Here is a 22,754-nt window from a genome sequence, read left to right on the forward strand (position 1 = left end):
CAAAGGGAAGCATCCATCCTCTCCAGCGGCTCCAGATCCGGCGGCCGGTGGCGCCCTCCTCCCTCGCCAACCAACGGCGCTGATCCCCTCCGCCATCTCCGTCCGACACCCTCCGCCTCCACCTCCAAAAAGGTAAGCAGCAACCGCTTCTGCTCCCGCTGCTGCCGCTGCTCGCTCTCCCACTGACACGGACGGTGAGTCCGTGACCACCTCCTATGGCGGTCAGGCCCTTGCGATGTCGGAGGGGCTCGACGGGACGGAGAACGGCGGCGGCAGCGGCGGCGGAGGGAGGGAGCAGGACCGCTTCCTGCCGATCGCCAACATCGGCCGCATCATGCGCCGCGCCGTGCCGGAGAACGGCAAGATCGCCAAGGACACCAAGGAGTCCGTCCAGGAGTGCGTCTCCGAGTTCATCAGCTTCATCACCAGCGAGTGAGTTTCGCCTTCCACCTTCCCTTTGTATCGCTACGGTGCCTGATTGATCCGATCCAGTTCGGAGCGGCGGCGGATGCCAGTGATGACTGATGATGGCGTCGTATTCCTCCCTTGTGATCCCTGCAGAGCTAGCGACAAGTGCCTCAAGGAGAAGCGCAAGACAATCAACGGCGACGACCTGATCTGGTCAATGGGCACGCTCGGATTTGAGGACTACGTCGAGCCCCTTAAGCTCTACCTCAAGCTCTACCGGGAGGTATTGCACTATTCCTCCCCCTATAGTTGCCTAAGCTTTTGATACACCGACAGGAGAGCCGTGCTTAGGTCTACTGATGCTGATATGAGTTGTGCATTGGTTGGATTGCGTATGATTCATGCAAAAGGTGAGAGCCTGTGTGAGCGTACTCAGCAAAGGCCTTAACTTTAGGATTACTTGGTCTATCACAAGGATTGATTTACTCCGAATTGATGGATGTTTGATTGAGTTGCCAACAATCGATTGGTTCAATGTGTTGCCGGAATGTAAACCCCCTAGATATCTTGGTCAAAGCATGCGCTTTAAAGGTGGAATTTTCTTTGTATCTGTTGGCATGAGCTGATTCAATTAAAACGGCCTTAGTCTTTCTATTTGGATGCCTGGTGGTGGCAGAGTGGCCACTATCCAGTTTAATTAGCACTGTAATTTTGTTCATGTCCATTATGCTAGTACGCATCTGATGAGTATTGCTACAAACTTGAAATTGTTAGATTACCAACTACGTCTGTGCTTAAGAAGACATGTAGCTTTTGTGCTGGACTGAGCATTAGTGCATGGACCAAGACTGATTTTTATAATCTGCTTGTATTGTCTGCGATTGCTTGTGATATACTTCGTTTTTTTATTTGATGTTCTTGACTTTTACATCTATGTTTGATCATTTGTCTTATTCAAAATTTCTTTGCAAATTTACAAGTCACGCTTAAAGTGTCTTTAGTAATAAATCAAATCATAACAAAATAATTAATAATTATGTAAATATTTTGAATAAGGCCGCGTTCGGCTGCATATGTTCACAACCAATGTTCACTCGTTTTCTGTGTCGTTTTCTGTGTGTACGCTTCTTGTACTGCTAAACGGTACATTTATCCCGAAAAAGTTCTATAGGAAAGTTGTCTTAAAAATCATATCAATCTATTTTTCAAGTTTGTATTACTAATAATTAATTAATCATATAATAATCTGTTGCTACGTTTTCCACACCGGTTACTTAAACGACGAACAAACGCGGCCTAAGACGAATGGTCAAGCGTACACTCAAAAGTCAACGACGACAAATAAAAAAGGTGGAGGGAGTATAAAATAAAAGAATGTGTCATTGTCCTTCAAACTGCTATTTGTCAACAGAGTTACCTTTGTTTTCTTTTCCATATTATACACAAAATTTTATGTGCACTGACAGTTATATTTTGCCTTCTTGCATGAATAACAATGACTGTTGATTACCCTTGTTGGTATTGAAGACGGAGGTATTTCCTGTGCTGTATTACTTGCTGATCTTTATGGTTTGGTAATTCAGGTTTACTCAATTTTACGTGTCATCTTTTAGGGTGACTCAAAGATTCCAAGAGCTTCTGAACATCCAGTAAAGAAAGATATTTTACTTAATGGAGATCCTGGATCATCGGTAACATATAGTTGTTCCTTGTGCCAACCAAGTTTGTTTGGTCAAGTTTCTGTTACCAAACATGTGCTAAGTTTTAACAAAATGAAGCATTGACCTACTGTCTACCTTACTTTATATCACACATTCGCATATTTTTTTCTACAATCTATTCTGTTATTTTTTGCAGGTGCTATATCAATTGCCATATAACTCTTAATTGTTTTGGCCATTCTTCTATTCGTGCCACTAGCTTATGCTTCTGCAGTGTGGACATGTTGAACCTTTTTTTTGGTTTACAAACATGTCTTGGTTGTTTAAGATCACATGTTTGGGACGAAAACGTACTTGTAACCTCTATTTCTGCTGAAGATCATGATACGTGTGACCAATAGTTGCTTAGCCAAGCATTATAGTTCTGTGGTTTGTTGGATGGCTGTTTTCATATACTTTGGTTAGCCTTTAACTGGTCCTAGAGCAAAAAATATTGACAAATCAAACATAAAGTCTAGTTGAATTTTGGCTTTACTTTGTATGACCAACTTGTTATATGTATAGGTCAATCCCTTGCTAGATTACGCATGGTTGAGCAATGCATTGCCTAACCACTTTCTTTCAATTTGCCTTTCAACCTTTAATATCATATATGTGTGATGATAGATTTGTTTCCCTTACTTTGGTTTTTCTGCTATTCTAGCCTGGTAACCATAGTGTTAATATTGAAAATTTAATTTTGGATAAGCATAACGATAGAAATCTCACTGGAGCATTGCTTTCTTGACAGTTTGATGGCATGTAGGATGAGGACAGTGATACTGATTGGCACGCTAATGGCATCTAGGACGAAGAACGTCGTTTTGTTCTTGGAGAAGACCTTCCCTGCATAGCCGCATCCTGTTTTGTGCAAACAGGATTGCTTAAAATCCCCTGTTATCACGAACGTTCGTCACTTCTTTTGATTTGTTCTTCTTGTGTTAGCCGGGATGTGCAAACTTCTCGTTGTAGGTTAGTTCAGTCGTGGGTAGTGTGGTTCTGTCTTACCAGTCTGGCCGTTTGGCCCTGTCCTGCATGCTGAATTCAGAGGGGGTAAAAAGATGTAGAGAAACTTCTCTAAACTCCCGTAGCTTCAAGCAGGTCGGATGCTGTCTGCTGACACAAGTTTGTGCAAAGTTGTTTTTCGAATTCTAATCTGTTGAATACTTGCAAACATTATTCAAACTCTATCATGCCACCAAACAACTGCAGAGCTGCACCTCTTGACACAGACCATCTCTACAATACTCTTATATATATCTGAATAAGGGCTGCAGCCTTTTTGAAGTTTCGCTGTTTACGATGTGGCCTCTGCAGCTTTATTATGGTTGATAATGTCTAGGTTAGGTATTTGTTGGCGATGGCTGAACAGGTCTAAAAACAGCGGTAACAGTGTTTAGGTTGGTCACGGTATTGACTGAAGAACAAACACACAACAGCATGCAACTGATGTAACGTATATTTGACCATGATAACTTGTCAACCACGGGGCCCAAGAGCAGACGCCATTGCAAACCACCTCGACCTCTTCTTCTTCCTCCTCTGTAAAATCAATCCAGTGATTAGTGATCACCACTGCCAACTGCGTGCGTAATGCAGTTTAACACGTGTGGTGTGCCTTCCATAGTTTAGGATTAGAGAACAAGATCATGCTTAGCCTGAAAAGGCTTTACCTTTTTTTTATGCGTTTCCATGACTGATTCAATATATTCAGTGCCTTTTCCAGGATGACAAGTCACTGCCATTTACATGATCTACCCGTAGTATTTAAGTGCATCCAGAAGGAAGAGTTCAATGTTCGTGTTACCTATCACTCCAACTTCCATTCAGCTTCTGCCCAAAATCACAGTCAAAATTTCTGCCAGTGACGGCCTCGTCAGCTTCTTCGCCTTCTTCTTCCTCCTCATTCTGAAGAAACTCGAGCTGGCCATCATCATCGATCCTCTCTGTGTGTGTGCTGGTCTGTCCCTTCAATGTCGAGGGAGGATGAGGCGAAGCCGGTGACCGTGAAGATCATCGAGACGGTGTACGTGGAGGCCGACACCGCCGACGACTTCAAGTCCGTCGTCCAGAGGCTCACCGGCAAGGACGCCGTCGCCGATGCACCGGAGCAGAACAGGACGCAGAGGTCTGGCTCAGGGAGAGAGGCCGGTAACCATGGCGATCACAAGGTAGGTTGCTCCAACGAAAAGAAGAGCAGCTGATCGAGACGCTATTGCTTCATAAATATATATATATATGCATATATATGATAATTCAGGTGTAGCACAATAATTTGCATGCTACTTCCTCCTAATTTTGTTTTTCAATTTAACCTCCAGTTTTCTTTCTACCCTGTTCTTGTAATCTTCCTGTCTTTTTTATGTACTTTGTAATTTCAGATCAGAATCTATGAGAATAACTCAATAGCACATCGTTTCATATCTTTTCTGTGCCATTATGAACAACTTTTAGGTTTCTTTTCTGGCCATGCATTAAGCAAAGAACTTGTTATAACTAAAAAGATGTCGCATCTGTTGTTTGTTCTGCACGGTAGACTGATTAGCATGCATGACAGAGGCAATGAACGCATAGAGAAGTGGGGTTGCAGCTAGTCATACTTGATTGCGTGATAAGCTCCATTTTCCAATTAATTAACCAGCGTGGGCGGTGATTTTTTCTCTTTCCAGTAGTAGTTACCTGTAAGTCTCAATTACGGCTGGCTGTGATTTGTCAGAAGCCAGTCCCTCACAAAAACATTAATTGCTGTTATCACATTGGTAGAGTATATGGTGCTACCTCCGTCATAAAATATAAACATCAATAGTTTATTTAATAGATATTAAGATTAAGAAAAAAAAAGAATATAGTGCCTTCTAATATATAAAAAATAAATGGGGACAAGAGGTTCCTGGGGATAAAATAGTAAGCATATAGAATGAGAAATAAATTGTTGAGACAATTAATACTATAAAAAGTGTTTAAAAAATTATATTATAGATTTAAATCTTAGCAAGTAATTATATTGGAAACAGAGAGAGAAAGAGAGAGTAGGTACCTGTAAGATTCTCCGTGAGACCGTGATTGCTTTGATTAAATGCTCGACAATAGTACTACTGCTTGACAGCTTAAGGTAATTACCTTTTTCGTTTGAAAATATAAGACGTATTAGCTTTTACAGAGTATCTAACGTTTTTCTTTGATTATTAATTTCTTTCAAAACATATTTTTAACAACTATAAACTTCATATAAAAATAATTTAAAATATGAATTTAAGCGCGAAAAACATATACTGTTACCTTACTTACTAGTTATAAGAATTATAAGTAGGAACATTACGTAAAACAAGAACGGCTTGTATTTAAGAAGTACCTAACATAGTTTAAGAAAATCGCATGACTTCCATAACCTTAGTATAGACAATGCGCATCCACGTTTTCCACGAGTTTTTCTTCAGAACACAAGTTTGAGATCAATGTCAGATTGAAGATACATTTGAAGGTAAACATATCTGTACATATCACTTGAGGCATGTGTATGGAATGATGAATTAATTAGCACAGCATTCTTAAGTAATACTTTATTCATCATAATTTAAGGAGGTGTTCATGAGAAACATGCAAACCGAACCCTGCCAGCACCTCACCATTAAGGCATAAACATGCCATCACGTACTGTGAATACATGCATACGCAGCACTGCAGCAGCATGAATATTATGTAGAGAGAAAACGCATGTGTATAGGTATATGCCTACTGGCCGGCGGCGAAGGCTTCGACGGGGAAGGTCTTGGTGACGCCGGCGAGGCTCTTGAAGTGGATCTTGCCGGTGGGCGGGTGGTCGACGGTGATCTCGTTGACGGGCGGCCAGAGCATGAGCTCCTTGGCCTTGACGCCCTTGAGCTTCTTGATGGAGCTGGGCTTGACGTAGCCGGTGATGTCGGCGTCGTAGCTGACGTGCTTGCTCACCATCCTGAAGTGGTGCTCCACCTTCTTCCGCTGGGCGATCCACATGTAGCCGGTGGCGCGCACGAAGCCCACCTCCACGACGTCGCCCAGCGGCAGCAGCCCCAGCGGCAGCCCGAACTCCTCCAGCAGCGACACCGCCAGCTTCATCCCTTCCTCCTGCCCCTTCTTCACCTCTGCTCCCTCCCTCTCCGCCATGGCCGCCCGCCTCCCTCTCCACCTACAGCTTAATTAATTTGATCTAGGCTAGCTACGTACCTAGCTAACTCTGCTGCATTCGCCGGCGGCTGCAATGGTGGTGGTGTGTGAGCTGAACGTACTCGGGGGGCCGGGTTATGTACTGGGAGGAACAGAAGTGACAAGGTGTGGGTACCGTGTGTTTTTTTCTTCCTCGGATTTGCCGTTGGTTTTGGGAGTTTTGCACGGTGTTTGCACGTGCAATGGCTGAATCTGGAATGGCCGGCTCGCGGGCCTTCTTGTTTGTTCGGCGTCGGAGACTTTGTGGTTGACAAATGACAACACCGAGGGCCGGCAGCGCGCCTGCTTTTGCCAAAATCCGCACCACCGCGTCGCGCGATCGATCGATCGCCACTTCGCCGACGGTCGCGCGGTCGGTTTCGCGAGCGGAGACATTTTGTGATCGGGTTGATGTTCTCGCGCGCGCCTCGCGGAGATCGTTGACGAGACAGAACAACACACATGCTTGCCCGTTCCAGCACGCGCACTCGTGTGCTCGGCCATATCAACCGCCACGGCCCAAAACCAAAACTAACCTGATACCGCGCTTCAGCGTACTCCATCCACTCCACTCCAAGATAAATTTTTTTTCAAGATTCAAATCTTATTTCACGATATAAATATTTCTAGCATTATTTACAATACTCTCTCCAATTTTATAATAATTATCGTTTTGAATAAAAATACAGTCAAAAAAACAACTTTGAGCGTTATTTTCTATTACAATATATAAAAATATAAACAAACATATAATTTTATTGAAATATCTTTCATCTTTCATGTCAAATCTATATATATATATAGTTTATGTTTCTAAAGTAAACATTTAATGTTGTTCGTGGTCAAAAGTTCTAGAATTTTAGCTCTAGTCTTATCCAAAATGATAAGTACCATGGATCCGAAAAGACTATTAATTATTTCAACTCTACATCTGATTTATTTTTTTTACATGACTAGCTAAATATTCATATTTTGATATGGATAAAAAAAATGAACTATACATATGCTAGCATTATTTAGAACAAGTTAATTGTAAGATTTTTCAAACTTTCATCCATACAATGGCTTTGCATTGTAAGCTTGTATTTTAAAGCTAAAATAATATATTAATACTATAGAGTACTTGTTAAAAAAATCACTATAGGAGGTGGGGTAACAAACTCACCAACCTGCACCTGCACTCTTATTCCTACCGATTCTTTATTTACTAAGATATATCAAATTCTTTACTCTTCGACATTAATCTCTTCTAGACAACTTAAAAATATTCATGTTTCCTTCATTCATAAATATAATGATATCTAGGGTATAAATTTTATCCAACAATATAGGAACTTCCCCACCTTCCTCGTCTTAATCAATCCCAACCATCCCTTGTTTAATTCTCCTATTTGTTTTCACATCTCAACCAAACACAATCCTTTTTTCTTTTAACCTTAATTTCTCGAATTAAAACTTCAAAAAAATTATACTGCTTAAGGGGTGGAGTATGCTGAACAAAGGAAGTAGCAGAGAAGGGAAAGATGACAACCTAGTAATGAAAAACGCTAAAAGGATATTCAGAAGCCGGGCCTCGTTTATTCGGGAAAAAGAACTCAGGCCTAGTTGTTTAGGTCCACAGATAGCAGCAACTCAAAAGTTCAGACAGTCACACACATACAATATTTAGAAACTCTCCTCGCATTATCACAATCTATGATGACTGCCGGAGCTCTGGGCGCACGAAGTCAGCGTCGGCAGTCACAGAGATGTCGACGGTGGGCCTCAGCTGAGCGCACACTTCGATAGCGCCATGGACAGGGTCGGACATGAAGTTGCTGATGAGGTCTTGGTTGATCGGAGCGTCCTTGTCCACCGTCACGAAGGCTTGCTGGGTCAAGATGTAGTCGAAGCGCGGCGCCCACTTCCTTGATCCCAGACGAGCAGTTGTTGAGCAGTTGTCAACCATGAAAGCCACTCCACGAGCATGCATGAAAGGGTTCAGTGAGTCCACGGACTCGATGACACTCTCGTTGATGATCTCCGAGTAGGAATGCCCCTTCTTTCTAAGGACCTCGATCTACATCATTGCAAAACAGGGTGGAAAAAATGAGTGCTGTTGATTCAAGCAGGGAAGTATATACTCTTGTCAGTTGGTTGTTACTATTTGAGTAGTCGAGAAAGAATTATATGAGCCTAACCTGAGCCATCATCAGTGCAACATAGACTCCAGCAGTGAAAGGATGCAGGGGACCAAGATCATTTGCTGGTCGGGTTGAGCGCACCCTTTCACCAACCTTCCACATACGAGTTTGATCGATATTGCCCATAGGGAAAGCTGGAAGGCCTTCCTTCTCCTGTGAAAGCATAGCCAGTAAATAGATAGTCGCATTACTTTTATCGGAACTCCACACTACACTTTAGGTAGAAAGAACTTACATAAAATCTCCGTCCAGCCAACACAACACTCCGGATTTCACTTCCAGTGGCAACATCTTCATAGCACTCATAGAGTATGTCCATGCAAGGGTAATATGATGCACTGTAGGCCTTGTTGAATTCTTTCTTCCCCTCCTCTGTCAAGGAGTTGTACACTTCAAGCATTCCCTGGTTTTAAAAAGCATACTCTTTTTGAGTAAACAACAAAAAGATATGATAAAATTATCAATAATTGTGTACCTTCTTTGAGATGGTTTTCGAGATAATTCCAGTGATACCCTCTACAGTGTTTTTGTATGCCAGTTGTTCATCCATTCCTTGCTCTGTGTATCTCCTAAACAGAGCCTCCACAATGCCATGAACAGCACCCAGCAGAATGCCTGAGCACTAACTGATTAGCTACAGTGCAATAAATAAATGCAACATAAATAGGAAAGTAGGCTCACCTCGCTCCCCAAAGATATCACTCTTGTACTCCTGTTCTAAAGTAGTAGCAAATGTGAAGGGAGATCCCAGAGCAACTGACCATCCCAGAGCAACGTCAGTTGCCCTTCCATCAACATCCTATGCAACAAGATCGCATAAGCACAGAGAGATGCCTTTACAAAATCTACAATTGACGTTATATTTTACAATGAAATCAACTACCTGGTGAACAGCAAAACTAGAGTTGATACCAGCACCATTAATTTCTTTGCCTTGTACATATAATCTCCTAACTGATGGACCCATTCCCTTGGGGCAAACAGCAATCACACTGATGTTTTTTGGGAAATCAAGAACGCTAGATTGCAAATGTCCAAGCAGAAATCCATGTGATAAACCAAGAATACTGTTCGGTTTCATGTAAGAGAAAATTTTCTCATAGTTGTCAGCCTGGAGAAAGTGAAATGAAAATTTACACCGACAGAATACCAAATTCAGCAGAATTCAACAAGCATTTGGTAAACACAATAATAAGGTAAAAAGTGGAAATGAAAATCATGCAGCTTGTGAGCCTGAAGAAAACCTGTGCAGCGTCTGATATCAACAGCAACACGAGATCGCTGCCAGAAACAGTCTCCCAAATATCTCCCAAGGTTCCATTCTCTTCAGTAAAACCAGCCGCACGTGCTTCTTCAAATGATTTAGAACCTTTCCGGAGACCAATCTGAAAGGAAAAGGCAGAATATTGAACTGACATGCGAGTGCAAAGAAACATAAAGAAAGGGGCGGAAAATATAATGGCTTATGATTATCATGTCCAAACTGTAAAACTGTTCCTTTTTTCTTTTGAACATAAGAATTAATGATACGCTATCACCACTGAATGTTAACAAGCTAGCAAGATACAAAGGAGAATGAATATTAGGGGTTCGCTCGAGGCTTCAAACCATGGTTGATGGTTCAGAGCTTTCAGTTAACACTGACATGCATACTGAAGTATTGCAAAAGTGTCCCATGAATCCACAAGATAAGAGTACCTTAACAATAATGTCTGACTTGGCTTCAGCTAGTGAATCCCTCAGGTTCTGGGCTTGTGCAGGACCCTGCAAAAGCAACACTAACTCTGTTACACCCAATACATGCGGTTTTCTTGTCCATGTGAACCAGTTCTAAATCCACTCATCACATTGGTCACTCAATTTGTTGATTCAAGCAGTACGCTCTATACATGATCAGTGATTGGAAATGTCACATCTACTACACCAACTATCTAAATGAAACAGGGGGAAATAAGCACTGGAGACAAGAAAGAGAGCATTTTTTGTTTTGCCGAACCTGGGAGCCCCATCCAATGACTCCAATCTGCTTGATGCCCTTGAACGCCTCGGGAAGCAGCGGGAACAGGTTCCTCCCACCCCTCACAATATACTGCGGCGCAAACATTTTAGCGAGATAAACAAATCGCAAAAAAAAAAGTAACTCAGATTCCAGAAGGGAGAACGGAAGCCATGGGTACGAGAGCGGGACCTCCTCGTGGCCGGCGAGGGAGACCTTCTCCTTGTTGAAGACGCAGGTCTCGAAGTCGAGCGACGGCATGGCGCCGCCGACGGCCGGCGGCGCCGCGACCATGGCGGTGACCGCGCGGCGGCGGGCGGCGAGCGCGCAGGGGGCATGCGAGGCGGCCGCGAAGGAGACGGCCCCCGGCGCCGTCGGGGCCTTGGGCGCCGCGGCGTAGGCTAGGGTTTTGGGGTGGGATAAGGCCGCGGAGGTGGGCGCCGCCATGTCACCGTGCCTGCTGCTGCTGCTGCTGCTGCTGCTGCTAGACCAGAGAGAGACGGCGGCGAGTGGTGAGCGAGCAATGGTTTGGTGGTGCGGACCGGCTAAACCCCCGTCTTGGATTTTATACAGGGTCGGTATAATGTGCGAACATCCGCGTACCCGTTCACCCACGTAAACAGTTTTATATATCAAAAAGTTTATATATGATTTTTTTATAATTATATATATATAGTCTTTACCTCTATCAAATTTACGTATAGAAAATTTATATAAAAATGTATTTATAATTTATAAGTTATTAGTAAAAAATATTTGCATAAAATTATTATTATAAACATATTATATTATATATAAAAATTATACACTAAATAATTATGTATGGATGTATATATTTGTCTTATATAAAAAATGTATATAAAAAATTCATATGTAGTGTTGTCTGTGCGGGCTAACGGAACGTTCCCCGTTAGTTTCGTACACGCGAGCTGCTGATGTGCGGCGTGGTGGGGGCCAGCGCCAGCGGCTTGCGGACGGACGTGGCACTGTGGCAGTGCCACCCACGTCCTTGGGGCGCTCACGTGCACGGCTGCGGCGTCGGTTTCAGCGTGCAACCCATGGAGATGCGCGAGCGCGAGGCCGAGGCGGCCAAAGTCTAGAGTGTCTTTTTTTTCTATCGTCCTCGCGTGCGGCTCGTGCAATTGCAACTGCTCGTGGTGACTCTGAGCACCGAGAATTCTTAGATCGTGGCTTGCTCTTCGTATGTTTTAACACGGATACTTGTTAATTGCTAGTAGGTGCAATTTATGTTTTAGAGCGGATATATTATCTGTAAAAGTGTAAAACTTTTGACGGTACAGGACAGGTCAGTCATTACCGACACTCATACAGTGTATTTATCTATAATAATAATATAACGAGTGTATGTTTATGAGCATATGCTTTTTTCCTTTCTTAAAAAAAAAGGTGTTACTTGACGCATAGTTTGATTCTGGGCCAGAGGCGGTAGCTATCGGATTTATGTGGCGTTTAGGTTGCGAAAGGGCTGTGAGCTGCAAAGCACCGGGGGGTATATGCATGGCGGCGTGACATTGCAGTCGTCGCAATCGGTGGCTGCATCGGGGGATCTGTGTGTGGGTCACATGGATCCGCTGTGAGAACGATGTCCAACGATGTCGATGGTGAGCAATGATGTGTATAAGCCCAGTGACGTAGAGAGTAAGCCCAATAAACGGCACCAACTCTGTGCTGGGCCGAAGTTATCAGGGGCCCATGAAGCCCATATATGGATCGTAACTGGGCCGGGTGAAGAAATGTTCCCAGAGCAGTATAAGCACAAGGGAAATGAAAGGATTACTGCCTTACAATATTTCAATTTTCAGCATTGCTACATACACTGCTACTGTGATATGTCGCCAAACTTTGGTCTTGTCAGGAACAAGATCAATTAATCAGAACGAGTGTACATGATACAAGTACATGCGTGCATGCACATGCACGTACAATTGTTTGTTGATAGGCAAAGGGGGCCACACAGTCTCGCACACGTGGTACATAATTGCAAAATTTCAAGATAAGATTAAGGGGTCCAAATACTCCACTTAATTATCAAGTGGAGTAATGCTCCACTATTGTGCTGCGTTTCTTTTCTATCCAATCCAGCCGACCCACCATGCCACCACCACCCATTTTAACATTTTCCTTTTGTTTTTTCAATCAAAGAAACGCATGCTCAAGCTAGCCAGCCTACCAAAGTTCACCAAAAGATCTTCCCAACATATGGATGGTCCTGTGACTTGTACGTGATTGGTGTAACTTTTGGGGCTAATCGATCGAAATGTTCAGGGAAGGTAGATTTGTTGCATCTGAATTGAACTTTCTTTCTTTTAGTTGGATTGGAGCAGTAACCGGTGTAGCGGGGAAAACAGTTTTAAACTTATAAGTGGATGTCCCATTGTCTAAATAGTCATTAAGAAATTTAGAGAAAAATAATATGAATATACATGTAAGTCTGAATATGACATTTAGAAACTATAGAAAAATAATAAATATGAATGTGGATGTGTATACTATTGATAGTTTAGTTTGTTGTTTTTGTTATAAGTTGCATAAGTTATATTTGAATTTGCATGTTTATATAGTGATATATGTCATGTTAATCAATCTTTATAATTTTTTTAACAAAATTATAACTTTTAGATATCATACGATACAAGATAAATATCTCTTCGAAAGTTTAGAATCCACTCCGCTGCCGGTGCAGCGGCGCTAGCAGCAGCAGCTGTGAGTTCGGGCACATCATAAATGCCAAAGTGCAAAGCAGAGCAAATAATGAGCCTAACAGGTTTAAGCTGGTTTGATGGTATACCCAACGACCGAATTCCCTAAGATGCCACCACTAGCATCATAATAGTCATCACATGTACGGGCGGATCCACGCCTAAATTCCGATAGAACAAAACGATTACGCACATGTGTTTTCTATTATGTTTTACAAATATATACAGTGCAAATTTTCACTTCTTCCCAAAAGGCCGTGGTACGGGGGTTGGCCGGCTGAGGGTGGCGGCGGGCCATGGACAACGCTAGACAGCAGCATCATACAAAACATATCACCGGCCCATGACGATAAAAACACCTACCACATTTATCTTTAAGCCGTCTGTATGTTATAAAGTTTGTAAAAAAAAACTCCGCTCCATCTAACAGATGACCACGGTGTCTCTTTGCGAAGAGATGGCAGGGGTACGTGCTCTAATGTCAAATTGATACCGCTAGCATGTACGTCGCGTCTCGTCTATTCGCTAATATTATTGATTATCTTATTTATGCGTCAAAGGATAAATTAAATATTTTGCAGACAAACAAATATATAAGTCATTGTACGAGCTATTTATTTAGCTATCTGTATGTGTTAAATATATGTGTTAAATAGACAACAACAATATACACACTAAAGGCACGCACACTTTGCACGCCCCCTTTTCCCGGGTGGTACCACCATGCACAACGCAACGGAGCCCCACAAAAACCCAAGTGCTCTCCACGTCGCCCGGAACCACGCAAGGAAACGTTAACCCGCCAACGCACCTCTTCGCGCGTCGCACCGGCGAGCGAACCCGGTGGCCGCCTACGCCTCGCTTAGATAAAGGTGGCCGGGAGGCTGATCTGATCGGCATGGCGGCAGTGCAGCAGACGAGGGCGGCGGTGACGCGGCTCAGCTTCGGCACGGCGGGGGAGAGGGCGGAGGCCGCGGCGGAGGTCGGGAGGCTGGCGCGGCGTGACGAGCGGACGAAGCGGCTGCTGCCCGAGCTCGGCGTCGTGCCGCCGCTCGTCTCGATGCTCGCCGCCGGCGACGGGGGAGGCCCCGGCGCGAGGACGGCCGCGGCCGGGGCGCTGCTTGAGCTCGCCAGGGGCGCGCACAGGTCAGTACTAGTTGAGTGCTGGGTGATTTGCTCTTCACTTTGTGAATAGATTTGAGTGTAGAGATAAAAATTGGGAAGAGGAAACTGATTTTCTTCTGAAACTAAGCATGGATCAAACATGAGCAATCATAAATTAAACTCATGTTCTGATCTTCTTGATCAACTTGGTAGAGTTGGCTGAGTAGTGCGCAGATAATGTCGCCCTTTTACTGCTCTGCAATAAACTGCTTTCCTTCTCTGAAAACATATATGCTGAGAATTTTGTTAGTCTTTTCATCCTCTACGCTGTTCAAACAAGTTCAAGTAATTAGTACACAATTTTTTTTGGGGGAGCTGAAATTAGCATGAATCTTTACTGCACTGCACTGATCTTGTTGTTCAAAGTTGACCTGGAGATTCAACTATCTTCTTGAAGAAGTAGAATTTAATATGTTTGGGTTGTTACATCTCCACTTATCTAGACTGCACTGTAGTAAGGATACTGACATATTCACCATGGTCCGGTAGCAACTGAACCCTGCAAATCCGAGACATGAGTAGTCGAGAATTCAGGCTTGAAAAAATAGCTAGTTTTGACAAATACTACTGTGTCACAATGTACAAGCATTTCATCCCCTCAAAATGCTTTCAAGCTCTGAAGGTCTAGCTGCTCTAACTTTACTCTATCAAACAGTTCTTCCTAGAAGAACACTGAACATTCATAACAGCCACCGCACAGGCCACATCATTTCTTGCATTCTAGTTTCTATAGGAATTAGGTGTGGTTGAGCCTACTTTTGTTTCTTTCATTAGTCCCTAATTGCTTCTTGACAGAACCATTGACCGGGGGCAAAATGTCAGCACTTTATCCGGCTCAAAATTCAGCATTGTTCGTTGGTACTATTAGGCAGCCCAGGGGTACAATATTCGGCAGGTGCATGCATAGGCTGGTGGCTGGAAATTGACTTGGAGCAATACCAAACTTCATTTCTTACATACTCCATCTTCCTTGTTTTCTTGAGAGAATCTTACCCCAAGTGTGCCTAACCATAACCATGTGTTTCATTTCGTTGCTTTCAATCACCTACACGAAAAGAACACTAAATAGACGCATGCGTGGAAATGCATGATTTTGAGCATTTTCTATGTGGATATGGCTGGAGAGCCGCCCATGTAGATAGTGTGCAAATTCATCTGTGTGACATCAGTGACGTGACTGCGTTGATAGTGGCATTAGTGCGCTAGAAAAAGATAGACATCATGTCCTCATATGTGTGATTCCACTCAGGAACTTGTCTGTAATCCCAGTTTTACATGTCATGATGTAGACTGGCACTACATTCGTATGTTTTCCTCACATGCCTATACAACATCACGTAGGAATAGGATCACGACTGAAAATGAATTGAATGTGATCAGATATTCCACAATGGTGAATTTTCTAACATCATTTGAAGAACATAAAGACCAACGTGTAATGTAATACTACATCCATTAAAAAAATTCAAGCATTTTTTGGCTACCCAGATAGCTAAAAATGCTTGTATTTTGGAACATAGGGAGCATGGACCATGATCATAATACTACAATATAATGCCTCTTTTGCTTGCTACCAGGAAGTAGTAATGCTTGCTGCATGAGAAAACATTTCTAATTTGATTTATCTTAATCATGCTCAGGTTTTGTTTTAGTGTATTGTAATTTGGATTCAACTTGTGTTTACACTTTCCAATATCTCTTGTTCAGTGCTTGTGGCATGGAAGTTCTCTGCTAATGGATAGTGCTGGTTTTGGTTCAGAAACAAGGTGCACATTGTACAGGCCGGTCTTCTGACGAAGCTGCCATTGCTCATGGACGACAAGGAAATGTCAAGAAGCCATCAGCTGGCGCTCCTCCTCCTCTCCGTCTCCTCCCTGGCGAACACCGACTTCCCCCTCGCCACCTCCGAGCTCCTCCCCTTCCTCGTCGCCGTCCTCAGCGCCGACGACGCACCGGCCGACACGAAGCTGACATGCCTGGCCACGCTCCACAACCTCTCAACCAAGCTCGAGCACGTCCGCGACGTGGTCTCCAGCGGCGCGGTGCACGCGCTCCTGGCGCTGTCCCTGGACACGAAGACGTCGGAGCCGGCGCTGTCCGTCCTCGGCGACCTGGCGGCAAGCGCGGCCGGGAGGAAGGCGATGGAGGAGGACGAGACGGCTCCCAGGGCGCTCGTGGAGGCCATGACGTGGCACGAGAGCCACCGGTGCCAGGAGCTCGCCGCGTACCTCGCCATGGTGCTCGCGCACGGCAGCCGGCTGCAGCGGCGGAGGATGCACCAGCTCGGCGTCGTGCAGGTGCTCCTCGAGGTGTCCCTCCTCGGGACACCCCTCGCGCAGAGGAGGGCGGCCAAGATCCTGCAGTGGTTCAAGGACGACGGCCAGAGCAGGATCAGGGCGCACTCCGGCCCGCGCACCACGGAGGGCGCGTCATGCCATGGCGGCGACGACGACGGCAACGGCGCCAAGGATCGCCGGAATTCCGTGGACAGGATAGTGAAGCAGAGCCTTGATAGGAACATGAAGTCCATACTGCGCAGAGCCACGGCATCCGTGGACCTGACGAATGTGAAGTTGCTAGTTGGGAGCTCCAGCTCCAAGAGCTTGCCTTGTTGAGCTCCATCCATGAGAGAGAGCAAATCTTCAGTTTAGTTTACAAATTCAGTTTGTGTGATCTATGTGATATCGGTAGTTTTATCTTCAGAATTTAGGGCAAAAGAGTCGGTGTCAGTTGTACATGGAATACTCAGACTCCCAGCCACATTGAGATCAAGAGAAATACTTCTGAGAAAGAAAAAATGTTCCATGGTGGGTGATACATTGGGTACGTATATGCTATACTCTCCTATAGTAAAGGAGTGGTATATATTACATCGGTTCAGACTTTCAGCTTCTGCCAGCGAGCTTCTGCTGTTGCAAATGCTGATTTTGGCATTCCCGTTGCGATTGGAATGTAGATGCCTTCTCCTTGAGCTCCTGAAATGCTCGCATCGTGTCACCATCGAATCCACCTGCAAACTGTATGAAACGAAAGGATTGAATACCGTAATCAAGTAGTATGTTAACTTGATAAAAATATACTCCCTTTGTTCTAAAATAAGTTTATTTTTCTAGTTCAAAGGGAGTAGTATGTACCAGGGTTTGCAAAACTGCGGCGGTTACCGTGGTAACCGTGCTCTCCGCGGAGGCACGGTTTCGGTAAGCCGCGGTAACCGAGTTTAAATTTGAGGAGAATTTAAAAAATTTGAGGAAATTTATTGAAAAAATATGTGGTATATGTTGATATATAGTGTAGTTTTGTCAAAGAAATTAATGAAAAAAATGTATTCCCAACATAATTAAAAATCATAAACGAGTATTTCGGGAAACAAAATTAAAAAATAGCCTATTGCAAGTAATATTTCATAGAAAGATGGTCAATAATATTTTGGGTTTAATCATTATTAATTTACACTAGACACTAGGATACATAATATTGAAATACAAATATACAACGATGTATATATGGAAAATATGTATAGAGAAAACATATACGTACATCTTATTACGTACATGATAGTTTTATTCGTAATAATGGGTAGTAGGTATAGTTGTGACGCAATAATCAAAATGAAGTTGCTATTACTTATTATTGGAGTGAATTATTTGGTGAAGGGTGATATGCCCGTGTATGTTTGTATGTTACAAAATTAAGAATTTAGAAAATGTCATGTGGAAATTTTCTTGTTTTTCCTATAACATGTCCTATTGTCATAAATATAGTCACAAAATATTTTTCTATTTTTCATGTATTTTTTTAGATTTTTTAAAGTTTTTTTTCATTTGACATCACGCATGCGGTCTCCTTGCGGTAACCACGTTTTCGGCTAAAAACCGCGTGATAAGCAGCGGTAACCACCATTCTCATGTGTTGTTCCAGTAAATAGATACCGCGGTTTTCATGGCTTACCGTGCGGTAACCGCGGCAAACCGCGCGGTAAGCCGCGAAAACCGCGCGAGTTTAAATTTAATTTTTTTGGATTCAAATTTATCTCAGTTTTTACGGTTTTTGCAATTAACGTGCAGGATCCGCGAGAGCGCGGTACCGCGGTTTTGGCGACTTGCGCAGTAAGATAAACCCTGGTATGTACCACCTGCAAACTACATGAACAGGTTGAGTAGTACCTGGTGAACTCTGAAGGCGAATCGCACGCCTTGAAGCATCAGCTCCTCTTCGTCAGGGCCATCTTTTATGGCCTCAAGCTCAGAGGAAACCCTTCTCAGGTATTTCATTGCTAACTTCACTGACTGGAGTTTGATCTGCACATCAGGGCTCAACTTGTTATCGAATTACTGAAATGCTCTGAATTTTTCGATGACACAACTAGTCAAGTAATTTCATTTTACAAGACTATGCACTTATCCTAATACCAAACCTGCCTGAAAGTATATGCAGGAAATTCAAACCATATATCGACCATTTCATTGCGAAAAACGCCAAGAATGGGCCCAATGTTAGCAGCAAAAACCAAAACCTTTTAATTACAAATGCGATCAACATTCTCTGCTACAAGTACATGCAAGACAAAAACAGGCTCACGAGAGAGCCCTTGGCTCAAACGCTCATTCCCCAACAAGTGCCAGAGAGCCTTCTCTTTGGTCCCAACATTTTACCCCCAAATTCTTTTTGTTGGTATCACTAGCGTGTGGCTTACAGCGATTAATGTTTTTCGTATCATTGCGAGTGTTCAGGTGGCATGAAAAACAGATAAGCATGCGTAAATGACATTATCTGTCTGGGTAACGCTTCGGTACATATTACTTGTAGTATAATATTGTTAGTAGAACTAATCTTGTCCATTGATTTAAAAGGATATTTTCGTACTTTGATTAATATTTGATTTGGATTTATTATTTTTTATCACATTATGCACAGATAAAAAAAGCTCGGCAAAACCCACTTACTATCACGGTAAAAAAGACGATATTGCTCTCTCAGAATTCTACTATATCTAAAATTGTTGGTATTGTTGGTAGTACAATTTAATCACAACCGTCCAACAAAATTAAATCAGCGGTCTGGATTAAATTATACCACAGATAATATGCATCTGAGTCTGGCCACTATCTTGTATGTGTTTCCGTGTAACTTAAAATTCAGATACCATAACAATTGAAAAGGAACGCTGAATTACCTGGCTAACTATTCCTGAATCCTGCATCCATTCCCAGGGGATCTGATAGCTGCGGTACCTGTTCATCGCGCCATCTCGCACACGCGAAAGGCTGTACACTCCATGCTCCAACCTGCCAGTGATCATGGAGTCGTAGATGAGCACAATGAGCAGACGAGAAGCTGATTGATTGCTCAAATCAGAATTTAGCCGGCAGCTTACTTCTCGAATAGCGCCTGCATCTTCTTGAGGGCAGAAGAGCAGGGCTGCCGGGGATCATCGCAGAACGACGACGCCTCCTCCTCGACCTTCTTCAGGTCACGGTAGCCGAACGCCGCCTCACGCAGCGCGTCGGCCTTCTGCTCCGGCCACTCGAAGTGCTTCAGCACCGCTCTCTCGTCAACCTGCGCTCAAAACACGGCGAACATTCAGATCAGATCACATCACTTGGAGCGTGTGGGAATATGGCTGGCTGGCCAAGCTCACCAGCCGTGAGAGCTCGACGTCGAGCCACTTGACGAAGGTGACCACGTCCTCGATGTCGACGAACGCCGCGCCTTCCACCTCCTTGATCAGGAACCGGATGAAATCGCCCTGCCTCTCCACATCGGATTTGATCTGCACGCCCGTCAGGCACGCATCAAAACCATTAGAAATTTGCGAGCAAATCCTGAATTTTAACCACAGTGCAGTAATGCAGCATCAACAGAAGCAAACACGCATGTTTTTCAAATCCCAGGCACTTGGCGCGAAGCAACGGTCAGCTCCAACGGCTAGCTCAAAGCCGGACACATCCACGAGACGAACCACCTACACACTGTGATTTTTTCTTCTTCTTCTTTAATTTTAGTCACTGTGCTGATTTTCTTTTCCTTTTTATTGTAGACGTGCGCGTCTCAGCTCATTTATTACCCACGTCTTTAATTCGCTAGTCACTGCGTTTAGTGGCAGTTGACAGTGATGGGGCCCCACTAATCAGTCTGACAAAAGCCACAGCTTGGATCTCCTGCATCCAAGCTGCTGATTTCTTTTTTGTCCAAGCTGAATGGAGGAGAAAAATCCAGGAGGAAGAAATGCATATGTGCAACAAGGAGCAAATGTCAATGACTTGCACTCAGTTCTTCTCCATGGAATCGGGGGGGTGGCGAGCTCGAGAAAGATGAAGATGAGCAGAAAAGGCGCTTGTTTTACCTGCGTGTTGGTGTTAGAATGGCCGTATTCGTATGCACGCTCGAAAAGGCGACAACTTTCTAGCGTTGTTTCTTTCTTCAGCTGTAGTACTACAGCTGCTCTGGTTGAATCAGTTTGTTTGGATCTTTTGCTTTTGAGATTTTTCAAGTGAGATGTTGCAGGAAAAAGGTACAAAATTTCAAAGAGAATACGGGGGAAATGCGTCAAAAAACAGAGAGAAATGGGTGATTTTTATGGAGGAAAGACTTACGGCAAGGAGATGGGCGGAGCGGTTCTCGATCTCGCCGATCATGTCCCTCGCCGCCGCCGCGCCTCCGCCGGGGCACCCTTCCGCGCCGCCGCCTCCGTCCCTCTTCGAGTCTCGCCGCATTAGTGAGTGGTAGAACTCGACCACCTCCGGGACTCGCCTCACGCATGGGCCAGACGCCGGAGTTGATGACGAGGTCGCGGGGGTTGACGTTCTAGTGCTTCTCCTCGCCGCGGGAGGCGGCGGCGGAGGTGGTGCAGGAGGCCCCGCGCTTCCGCTGCTTGAGTTGGATGGCGACGGGCTCGCGCTCCGGGACCTCACCGTTGGCATTGGCGGTGGAGGCGGAGGCGGGGGCGGTGGTATCGGAGGGAGCTTCGATAGCTCAGGTCGGCGGCTTCTTGATGCTGCGGTATCTGAAGAGCAGGACGGCGTCGATGGAACGGACGAGGATGAACTGGACGAAGAGTTGGCCGGCGAAGCGCGGGACGACCCGGAGAAATAGGACTTGGACTTGAAAGTTGCCGGCATTGGCGGTGGCGGTGGCGGGGGAGGAGGAGGAGGAGGACGAACGGACGAACACCCAGCGACTTTAGCAGACTTGGCTGAGTTGCTCACCGCGTTAGAGCTCTCAGAGTTGTCCGATGACGCCGACGACGAGCAATCGTCGGGACCGGCTGCGACTTCCCTCTGACGCCTCTTCCTCAGCTCCGTCATTTGCCTCTCCATCTCACAAATCCTCTGCTCACTGTCCCTGGAGCTCGCCACGGCGGCGTCGAGCGCGGCGCGCAGCCGGGCGTTCTCGGACTCGAGCCAGGTCAGCGTGTTCTTGCACCGCCCGAGCTCGCTGCTCTTGGCGGCGAGCTCGTTCTCCAAGAAGGGCACGATGGCGACGGTCTCCTTGAGTATCTTGTGCTCCAGCAGCTCGGTGCGGAGGCGCGACTCCCTCTCCTGCAGCTCCTCGACGAGCCGCACCAGCTCCCCGACCTCCGGCGTCGCGCGCGCCGGCTGCACCTGCGCCGACGAGCGCGGGAAGTACGCCCCGAACGACCGCGCGAAGACGCCCGTCTTGGACCCCGACCCGGCCACCGCCGACGCCGACGCCGAAGCCGGGGAGCCGGCCGACCTCCGCCGCGGCGTCTCCGGCTGCCCCGCCGCCGCAGCAGCCGCCTGATGCTGCGCCTGCCCCGATGGCGCCGCCGCCGCCGCCTTGCGCGAGGAGGACGAGGACGACGTCTTGGGCGTCGCCGGGCTCCGCTGGAAGCCCATGGCCGCCTTGACCCGCCCTGCCACCATTGCAGCCAAAGAGAGGTCGCTCAGCTCAACCCCCGCTCAAGTAGGCTTTTGCGGTTTAAAAGAGAAGGGGGAGTTGGGCGCGGCTTCCGAGGAACGGTCTTGGGTTTGGTCCGAGCAGTGAAGGCGAGCTCGTCACCTCGGCGGCTCGTTGGGTGGTGGCGGCGTGTGAGGTCGTGAGCACGGATGCCGTGGAATCTGAACGTTGGGGGAGGCCGGTGACTGTATATAGATGCATCACTCGACTCAACTGTAGTATTGAACTGCATCTGCTTTGCACGATCCGAATCTGGAAGCACCTCTTGACCTTTTTACTAACTTTGCTGTTGCTTGATCCGTTCTTGTTTTAAGGGACATCACCAATGTTTACTGTCTTTGTCTTTGTGAATAAGGATGAATCCTATGTCAGTGAGTATTAGTTATTGTTATAGTCACAATGGTAAACGAATATAAGTGAATAGTAAGCTGTATCCCACCATCACTAGTTTGAGAGAGAAAGATGAGAAAAATTATTTATTTAT

At 45.2% G+C, this 22,754-nt stretch overlaps 5 protein-coding genes across 6 annotated transcripts; 2 read left to right on the forward strand and 3 right to left on the reverse strand.

Annotated features, from left to right (window-relative positions):
- Positions 1 to 3,263, forward strand: LOC102707874 (nuclear transcription factor Y subunit B-4). Of its 2 annotated transcripts, XM_006654757.3 has the most exons (6): positions 1 to 132; positions 227 to 432; positions 562 to 691; positions 1,936 to 1,941; positions 2,022 to 2,099; positions 2,860 to 3,263. In XM_006654757.3, the coding sequence occupies exons 2-6, from the start codon at positions 236 to 238 to the stop codon at positions 2,872 to 2,874; spliced, it is 426 nt and encodes a 141-aa protein (XP_006654820.1). In that variant the 5' UTR covers positions 1 to 132; positions 227 to 235; the 3' UTR covers positions 2,875 to 3,263. The 2 variants fall into 2 exon arrangements, with proteins under 2 accessions (XP_006654820.1, XP_015692440.1); XM_015836954.2 differs by lacking the exons at positions 1,936 to 1,941; positions 2,022 to 2,099.
- A 2,502-nt stretch (positions 3,264 to 5,765) lies between these two features.
- Positions 5,766 to 6,251, reverse strand: LOC102708339. The gene has a single exon (XM_006654758.3). It carries the CDS (start codon positions 6,249 to 6,251, stop codon positions 5,841 to 5,843), a length of 411 nt encoding a protein of 136 aa, XP_006654821.2. The 3' UTR covers positions 5,766 to 5,840.
- Positions 6,252 to 7,844: 1,593 nt separating this feature from the next.
- On the reverse strand, positions 7,845 to 10,920 carry LOC102708620 (ketol-acid reductoisomerase, chloroplastic). Its single transcript, XM_006654759.3, has 10 exons — positions 10,662 to 10,920; positions 10,470 to 10,562; positions 10,172 to 10,237; positions 9,718 to 9,858; positions 9,357 to 9,584; positions 9,155 to 9,272; positions 8,949 to 9,088; positions 8,709 to 8,876; positions 8,471 to 8,626; positions 7,845 to 8,349 (listed from the first exon to the last, which is right to left on the reverse strand). The coding sequence occupies exons 1-10, from the start codon at positions 10,914 to 10,916 to the stop codon at positions 7,984 to 7,986; spliced, it is 1,731 nt and encodes a 576-aa protein (XP_006654822.2). The 5' UTR covers positions 10,917 to 10,920; the 3' UTR covers positions 7,845 to 7,983.
- Positions 10,921 to 13,987: 3,067 nt separating this feature from the next.
- On the forward strand, positions 13,988 to 17,159 carry LOC102714924. Its single transcript, XM_040524565.1, has 2 exons — positions 13,988 to 14,335; positions 16,113 to 17,159. The coding sequence occupies exons 1-2, from the start codon at positions 14,088 to 14,090 to the stop codon at positions 16,966 to 16,968; spliced, it is 1,104 nt and encodes a 367-aa protein (XP_040380499.1). The 5' UTR covers positions 13,988 to 14,087; the 3' UTR covers positions 16,969 to 17,159.
- Positions 17,160 to 17,197: 38 nt separating this feature from the next.
- Positions 17,198 to 22,413, reverse strand: LOC102715212 (protein CHUP1, chloroplastic-like). The gene is made up of 6 exons (XM_040524564.1): positions 20,947 to 22,413; positions 19,992 to 20,123; positions 19,728 to 19,909; positions 19,527 to 19,638; positions 18,517 to 18,651; positions 17,198 to 17,370 (listed from the first exon to the last, which is right to left on the reverse strand). Exons 1-6 carry the CDS (start codon positions 22,234 to 22,236, stop codon positions 17,239 to 17,241), a joined length of 1,983 nt encoding a protein of 660 aa, XP_040380498.1. The 5' UTR covers positions 22,237 to 22,413; the 3' UTR covers positions 17,198 to 17,238.
- Between the last annotated feature and the right edge of the window lie 341 nt (positions 22,414 to 22,754).

The sequence above is a fragment of the Oryza brachyantha genome, chromosome 5, assembly GCF_000231095.2.
Source record: "Oryza brachyantha chromosome 5, ObraRS2, whole genome shotgun sequence".
Lineage (NCBI taxonomy): Eukaryota > Viridiplantae > Streptophyta > Magnoliopsida > Poales > Poaceae > Oryza > Oryza brachyantha.

What these genes read in the sequence shown, in the direction of transcription:
- LOC102707874 (XM_006654757.3), top strand. Translation starts at nt 236, where the DNA reads ATGTCGGAGGGGCTCGACGGGACGGAGAACGGCGGCGGCAGCGGCGGC. An exon ending in ATCAGCTTCATCACCAGCGA is followed by an intron (nt 433 to 561) that starts GTGAGTTTCGCC and finishes TGATCCCTGCAG; the next exon opens with AGCTAGCGACAAGTGCCTCA.
- LOC102715212 (XM_040524564.1), bottom strand. Translation starts at nt 22,236, where the DNA reads ATGGTGGCAGGGCGGGTCAAGGCGGCCATGGGCTTCCAGCGGAGCCCG. An exon ending in GCTCCGCCCATCTCCTTGCC is followed by an intron (nt 20,124 to 20,946) that starts GTAAGTCTTTCC and finishes ACGGGCGTGCAG; the next exon opens with ATCAAATCCGATGTGGAGAG. An exon ending in TCGCCTTCAGAGTTCACCAG is followed by an intron (nt 17,371 to 18,516) that starts GTACTACTCAAC and finishes CGTTTCATACAG; the next exon opens with TTTGCAGGTGGATTCGATGG.
- LOC102714924 (XM_040524565.1), top strand. Translation starts at nt 14,088, where the DNA reads ATGGCGGCAGTGCAGCAGACGAGGGCGGCGGTGACGCGGCTCAGCTTC. An exon ending in CTCGCCAGGGGCGCGCACAG is followed by an intron (nt 14,336 to 16,112) that starts GTCAGTACTAGT and finishes GTTTTGGTTCAG; the next exon opens with AAACAAGGTGCACATTGTAC.
- LOC102708339 (XM_006654758.3), bottom strand. Translation starts at nt 6,251, where the DNA reads ATGGCGGAGAGGGAGGGAGCAGAGGTGAAGAAGGGGCAGGAGGAAGGG.
- LOC102708620 (XM_006654759.3), bottom strand. Translation starts at nt 10,916, where the DNA reads ATGGCGGCGCCCACCTCCGCGGCCTTATCCCACCCCAAAACCCTAGCC. An exon ending in TCATTGGATGGGGCTCCCAG is followed by an intron (nt 10,238 to 10,469) that starts GTTCGGCAAAAC and finishes TTGCTTTTGCAG; the next exon opens with GGTCCTGCACAAGCCCAGAA. An exon ending in TGGCTGGACGGAGATTTTAT is followed by an intron (nt 8,627 to 8,708) that starts GTAAGTTCTTTC and finishes ATGCTTTCACAG; the next exon opens with GAGAAGGAAGGCCTTCCAGC.